The 6,187-nt window shown below is 38.8% G+C and overlaps 2 protein-coding genes across 2 annotated transcripts; both read left to right on the forward strand.

Annotated features, from left to right (window-relative positions):
• Positions 1-573: 573 nt before the first annotated feature.
• LOC114733759 (pollen-specific leucine-rich repeat extensin-like protein 1) lies at positions 574-2,607 on the forward strand. The gene has a single exon (XM_028921256.1). The coding sequence runs from the start codon at positions 574-576 to the stop codon at positions 2,605-2,607; it is 2,034 nt and encodes a 677-aa protein (XP_028777089.1).
• Positions 2,608-4,113: 1,506 nt separating this feature from the next.
• Positions 4,114-5,797, forward strand: LOC114733754 (probable 2-oxoglutarate-dependent dioxygenase At5g05600). Its single transcript, XM_028921251.1, has 3 exons — positions 4,114-4,803; positions 4,899-5,229; positions 5,323-5,797. Exons 1-3 carry the CDS (start codon positions 4,319-4,321, stop codon positions 5,578-5,580), a joined length of 1,074 nt encoding a protein of 357 aa, XP_028777084.1. The 5' UTR covers positions 4,114-4,318; the 3' UTR covers positions 5,581-5,797.
• The last annotated feature ends 390 nt before the right edge of the window (positions 5,798-6,187 follow it).

Consider the following 6,187-nt stretch of genomic DNA (forward strand, 5'->3'; position numbering starts at 1 on the left):
CCATTCACATGAAATGTAAAGCATGCTTTTTGATTAAGCAAAGACACATAAATATAAAAAATAAATAAAAAGGAGCACATATATGTATGTATACAGGTTGCTTAAAAAATTCAAGCTAGCATTTAAATGTAAAACGTGATTCATTTTGATATGCAGTATGCTTTCACGTTACATAATCTAAGTTTCAATAGCCTTGTTTCCCTTCATTTTTCATCTATTTCCGGAATAAGAAAGTTGGCATATACCAAACCTGGATTTACCTTCTCGGGATTATTGTTAAAAATAAGACCAAGTCAAAGTCAAATCATTGGTTTTGGTTGTCCTGTTTGCCACTAGATCCTCACATTATAATCACAATGATCAATCTCCTCCCTGAGTTCGCACGAGAGAAAACGAAAGCCACGCCAAAATTAGAGGTGTCTAAGAGAGAAATCAGATTGCAGGAGCTAAAAATGGTTTTCAATTTCCACCCCTGTTCAAAGGTTTCATCCATGCTCCCTCAATATAAAAGTCGAGGTTTGGGTTTATTCCTTTAGCTTACCTATTAAGCAGCTTAGGGCCTATTAAGGCACCATGGCTAAGCCATATTCAAAGCATGCCTTAGGCTGCTTCATCTTTAGCTCCCTCATTATATCTTCTCTCTCACATTTACTTCCATCATTTACAGAGGATAGCGATCTTACATTAGGTTTTAATGTTGAAGTTGATGTTAATTTAACTTTTGCTCATAAAAGGCTTAAAAACGCCTATGTTGCTCTTCAAGCTTGGAAAAGTGCCATTTACTCTGACCCATTAAAAATACTTGACAATTGGGTGGGTTCCGATGTATGTTCTTATAATGGTGTGTTTTGTGCTGAAGCTCTTGATGATTCTAAATTAACCGTTGTTGCTGGAATAGATCTCAATCATGCAGACATTGCTGGTAATCTTGTACCAGAGTTAAGCCTCCTAACTGACATGGCTCTTTTCCATATCAACTCTAATAGGTTTTGTGGCATTATTCCAGAGAACTTTAAGAATCTCACTCTTATGTATGAGTTTGATATCAGCAACAATAGATTTGTTGGCACTTTTCCTTCTGTAGTCCTTACATGGCCAAACATAAAGTACCTAGATCTTAGGTTTAATAATTTTGAAGGACCTTTACCTCCACAACTATTTGAGAAAGATATCGATGCATTATTCTTGAACAATAATCGTTTCGGTTCAAGCATCCCAGAAACCCTAGGGAACTCTCCAGCCTCTGTCATAACATTTGCTAACAACAATTTCACAGGTTGCATTCCAAAATCAATTGGGAACATGGTGAACTTGAATGAGATTGTTTTCCTAAGCAACGGCCTTGGAGGTTGCTTCCCAACAGAGATGGGAATGTTAAGAAATGTGACAATCCTTGACGTCAGCCATAATGGTTTTGTTGGGACTTTGCCAAATTTTTCAAGTTTGAAGAGTGTGGAGGTAATAGACATTTCACATAATAAGATTGCTGGGTATGTGTCAGACACCATTTGCAAGCTACCAAGGTTGACCAAATTTGCATTCTCTGACAATTACTTCAATGGAGAAGCTCAATCTTGTATACCATCTTCAAGAACAAATGTTGTTTTCGATGACAGTAACAATTGTTTGCCATTAAGGTCAAATCAAAAGACAAGCAAGCAATGTCTCCCAATAGTGACTCGTCCTGTAGACTGTAGTAAGAGTTGTGGGAGTGGTGGTAATAATCATACCTCATTAACACCAAAAACACCAAGGGTAGAGCCACCAGTTCAATCTCTTCAACCTCCAATTCACTCTCCTCTACCTCCAGTCCAGTCTCCACCAACCCCATTTTATTCTCCGCCTTCACCCCAGGTTCACTCTCCTTTACCTCTAGTCCATTCTCCACCTCTACATGTGTTCTTCCCTTCACCCCCAATCCACTCTCCGCCTCCACTAGTGCACTCTCCTCCACCCCCACTCCAGTCTCCTCCGCCTCCACCTGTGCACTCTCTTCCACCCCCACTTCAGTCTCCTCTGCCTCCACCAATACACTCTCCTCCACCCCCAGTCCACTCTCCACCTCCACCCATGCACTCTCCTCCACCCCCGCTCCAGTCTCCTCCACCTCCACCTGTGCACTCTCCTCCACCCCCGCTCCAGTCTCCTCCACCTCCACCTGTGCACTCTCCTCCACCCCCACTCCAGTCTCCCCCGCCTCTACCTGTGCACTCTTCTCCGCCTCCACCAATGTTCTCTCCTCCATCCCCAACACAGTTTCCTCCACCTCCACTTGTGTTCTCTCGTCAGCCTCCACTCTACTCTCCACTGCCACTAATTCACTCTCCTCCAATCCAATCTCCACCCCCAATTCATTCTCCCCCACCCCCAATCCATTCTCCACCTCCACCTCCGCCTGTGTTTTCTCCTCCACCCCTAGTTCACTCTCCACCACCCCCAATCCAATCTCCACCTCCACCTATTTTCTCTCCCCCACCACCAACTAGCCCTCCTCCTCCTACTCCTATACTGTCTCCACCGCCACCAGCATGGAATGATGTCATCTTGCCCCCAACCTTTGGAGCACAATATAGTTCACCACCTCCACCAGCTATTATTGGATATTAAAATAACATGACATGATACAAATGTAGCATTTGTAATTTCGTTATTCCTCAATTTTACTTTCTCTTCGTATCTCTTTTATGTAACTATATAACTTTTTTCAAATTATTAGTGAGGGAGTCATTATTTATGAGGAATATATAATTGTTTTACTCAAATAAAAATCAATTAAGAATAATCAATGTCATATATTTAAAAAAATTTCTAAAATATCCTTATTAAAAGTACTCAGTAGATAATTATGATTTAGTTGAAAAATTTTATTAAGAGTAAACTTAAAAACTTTACTAAATACAAAAAAGTTAGTAGTTTCTAAGCCTAAAAAAAACCTCAAATGAATAGCAATATTTGTCATAAAAGTAAAATGAGTGAACACTATTATTACTGACGTCGTTTCGAAGGTAAATAATTAATGTTGTCGGTTGCGTTTTAAGTAACCTTCTTGGCCATTTTCCTCCGAAATTAAGCTCTTTGCTGCGTTGCCCACGTATTAGTGACTTCTAAATAGTGGCCTGCGTCTTCTCCAACAAATGAAGCTGTCCGTGCCGAGATTAAGCTCCTGGATGCTCTCTCATTATAAATACCTCCCCCAATTTTTAGCTAAAATATTACCCCTTCCAATCTGATGCTAGAGTTAAATAATTAATTCACAAAAATTAAGAAAATTAGTTAAAAATAAAAAATTATTTATAACTTCACAAGAAATAAATTATTTGATTTGATAAACTTCATAGATTTAATAAATCTGTTATATATATACTGATGCTAGATAGCACAAAAATAAATTCGACCATTTAAATAGAGGGTCTCAAGTTTAAGTATGTGTAAATGTAAAAAGTGTTTCTCTACTTTTACCCAAAAAGAAGTTTGGTATATCCCATGATAATTCGGACTCATTAAACTTTCTTCTTTATCTTTCTCCATTCTGAGAGTTATACGCCTAGAGAGAAACTATAGCTTTTTTTTTTAAATGTTTTTCCTAGGTGGAACCAGAGTATGCTCATAATTCTTGCTTTTATATTATCTCCGATCCTAATTATAAGATTTCATTTGTAAACTGCAAACGAAACGAGGTCGTATAATTAGAACCGGAAGTAATAGTTTATAGCCATATGATTGAGTCAAATGTATGCAATATAACGCTATGTGCATTGTGCATGACATGTTGATCCATATGATCAATTATTATTGTATGGTTATGATTATTATGTCTAACCTAATTCATTGAAATTAAAAGTTAAATAATAAGGTGATGAAAATATAACATATTTAAATGAATGGGAATGGATCAGAGAGTGGTGCTCTCAAGAAAGGCTATCCAACCCGTTTGTCCTCCATTATCACACAATGTAAAATCATTTCTTGAATAATACTAATTAATAAATGAGACGGATGATCAAATTTGTCACCTTAACTAACATGTTTTTTATTTAAATTCTTCAATCATCGTAGAACTCAGAACTTTCTATAGTAATTCTAAACCTACCGCAAAGTTAAAGACAACTTTTTTCTTTTCCAATCATTGATGATTGATTTCAAACCTTCATTTCCTAACAAAGTCTAATCCAGTAGAGCAAGAAAAAGGACATTACATGAACAGATGAACCACCTAATCAAACCAAACCGATGAATCATACAGCTATTCGATCGTGCGTCAATCATTAAAAGTCACACAGAACAGAACCAACCACCCCACCAATTTGAAGCAGAAGCCATGGGAGAGGTAGAGGCAGCTTTCATTCAAGCCCCAGAACACAGGCCTGATCTCTCCATCATCGCCGAAGCTCAAGGCATTCCCGTGATTGACCTTTCTCCAATCCACCAACACTTTGAAAACGACACCGTTTCAGACCAGTCCGCCATTGAAGGCGTCGTGAAAGAGGTACGCAGAGCGTGCAAGGAATGGGGCTTCTTCCAAGTCACCAATCATGGGGTTCCTCTGAATCTCAGACAGAGAGTCGAGGACGTTTCAAGAAAGTTCTTTTCTCAGAGTTTGGAGGAGAAGAAGAAGGTGGCCAGAGACCACACAAGCTTGTCTGGTTATTACGACTCAGAGCACACCAAAAACGTCAGGGATTGGAAGGAGGGTCTTGATTTTCTGGCTAAAGAACCCACTCTCGTCCCTATTTCCGCTGACGATGACGATGATCGAACGACTCAATGGTTTAATCGCTACCCTCAAAACCCTCCAGAGCTAAGGTAGGCGAAAAGCTAAATAGCCCAATTTAGCAAAATAACGATGATGATGATGTTGTTGTGGGATACTAATTTCTTAATCTTGTGACTTATTGAAGAGGAACAGTTTTGGAGTATATCGATGAGATGGAGAAGCTGGCATTTAAGTTGTTGGAGCTGATTGCTCTGAGCTTGGGGTTAGAATCAAGAAGGTTTCATGGCTATTACCTGAAAGATCAGAGCAGCTTTATTCGATTCAATCACTATCCTGCTTGTCCCTCGCCTCACTTGGCTCTCGGAGTTGGACGACACAAGGATCCTGGTGCCCTAACAATTCTTGCTCAAGATGAAGTTGAAGGACTCGAAGTCAGACGCAAATCGGATCAAGAATGGATCAGAGTCAAACCCGCCCCACAAGCTCTTATCATCAACGTTGGTGAAGTCGTTCAGGTACATAATTCTCCGAGATCTTCATTAATATCATCAGATGTTCATGTGGAGTTGTCAAGTTTGATTATTTGGAGACATGTTTGTTGTGTGTAGGTTTGGAGCAATGATGAGTATGAGAGTGCGGAGCACAGGGTGATAGTGAACTGTGAGAAGGAAAGGTTTTCGATTCCCTTCTTCTTCAATCCTGCGCATTACACCATTGTTGAGCCTTTGAAGGAGCTGATTAATGAACAAAACCCTTCAAAATATAGGCCCTATAATTTTGGCAAGTATCTTGTGAAGAGAAAAGAGAGCAATTCCCAGAAACAGAACGTGGAAAACCTTCTGATTTCTCATTTCAGGCTGCTTTAAATACGTATATATCATTATCCTTTGGCTTCTGTATGGATTGAGCAGTAATGTGAGACAATGAGTGCATTTTATTTTCCTTTTTTTTTTCCCTCTTCTTTTTCCTAAAAGCTGCATTTGTGTCTGTGTGGTTTATGTAAACTAAATAAAAACGTCTGAGATAATATATTTTGTACTGTTTCATGTCATAAATTTGAATTATGTGTTGACCTTCATCATACAAGCTGATGGATTTGGGACCAAATATGGAGAAAACCAGCAACATAAGACTGGTCACTGAACCATACCCACATATGGCGGCTTTTTCACCCGTATGCTACAAACAATGAAAATATACATCAAAATACTGCAGTTTTAAAAATATTTACCAATATACTCGTACTACATTTAAAATCATTCTTGATAAGAACAATTTTCAAATTATACATAACTCGTTCTTGCCAAGAACGATTTGTATGTCGTCTAATAAAAAGTGAAATCGTTCTTGGCGTGAAAGTGAAATCGTTCACGCCAAGACGATTTCATTTTTTAACTTTTCTTTTTCTCTGTAAGAATTTCTCTGCTATTTTCTTTGCATGTGAGACTGACCCACCCACTTGCTAGTCTTTAA

The sequence above is a fragment of the Neltuma alba genome, unplaced genomic scaffold (assembly GCF_004799145.2).
Source record: "Neltuma alba isolate B1F8T4 unplaced genomic scaffold, ASM479914v2 tig00013031_pilon, whole genome shotgun sequence".
In the NCBI taxonomy this organism is placed as follows: domain Eukaryota; kingdom Viridiplantae; phylum Streptophyta; class Magnoliopsida; order Fabales; family Fabaceae; genus Neltuma; species Neltuma alba.

Excerpts from the sequence above, each read along its gene's own strand:
- LOC114733759 (XM_028921256.1), top strand. The coding sequence starts at position 574 with ATGGCTAAGCCATATTCAAAGCATGCCTTAGGCTGCTTCATCTTTAGC.
- LOC114733754 (XM_028921251.1), top strand. The coding sequence starts at position 4,319 with ATGGGAGAGGTAGAGGCAGCTTTCATTCAAGCCCCAGAACACAGGCCT. Across the intron at positions 4,804-4,898 it reads CAAAACCCTCCAGAGCTAAG|AGGAACAGTTTTGGAGTATA; the intron begins GTAGGCGAAAAG and ends GACTTATTGAAG. Across the intron at positions 5,230-5,322 it reads ACGTTGGTGAAGTCGTTCAG|GTTTGGAGCAATGATGAGTA; the intron begins GTACATAATTCT and ends TGTTGTGTGTAG.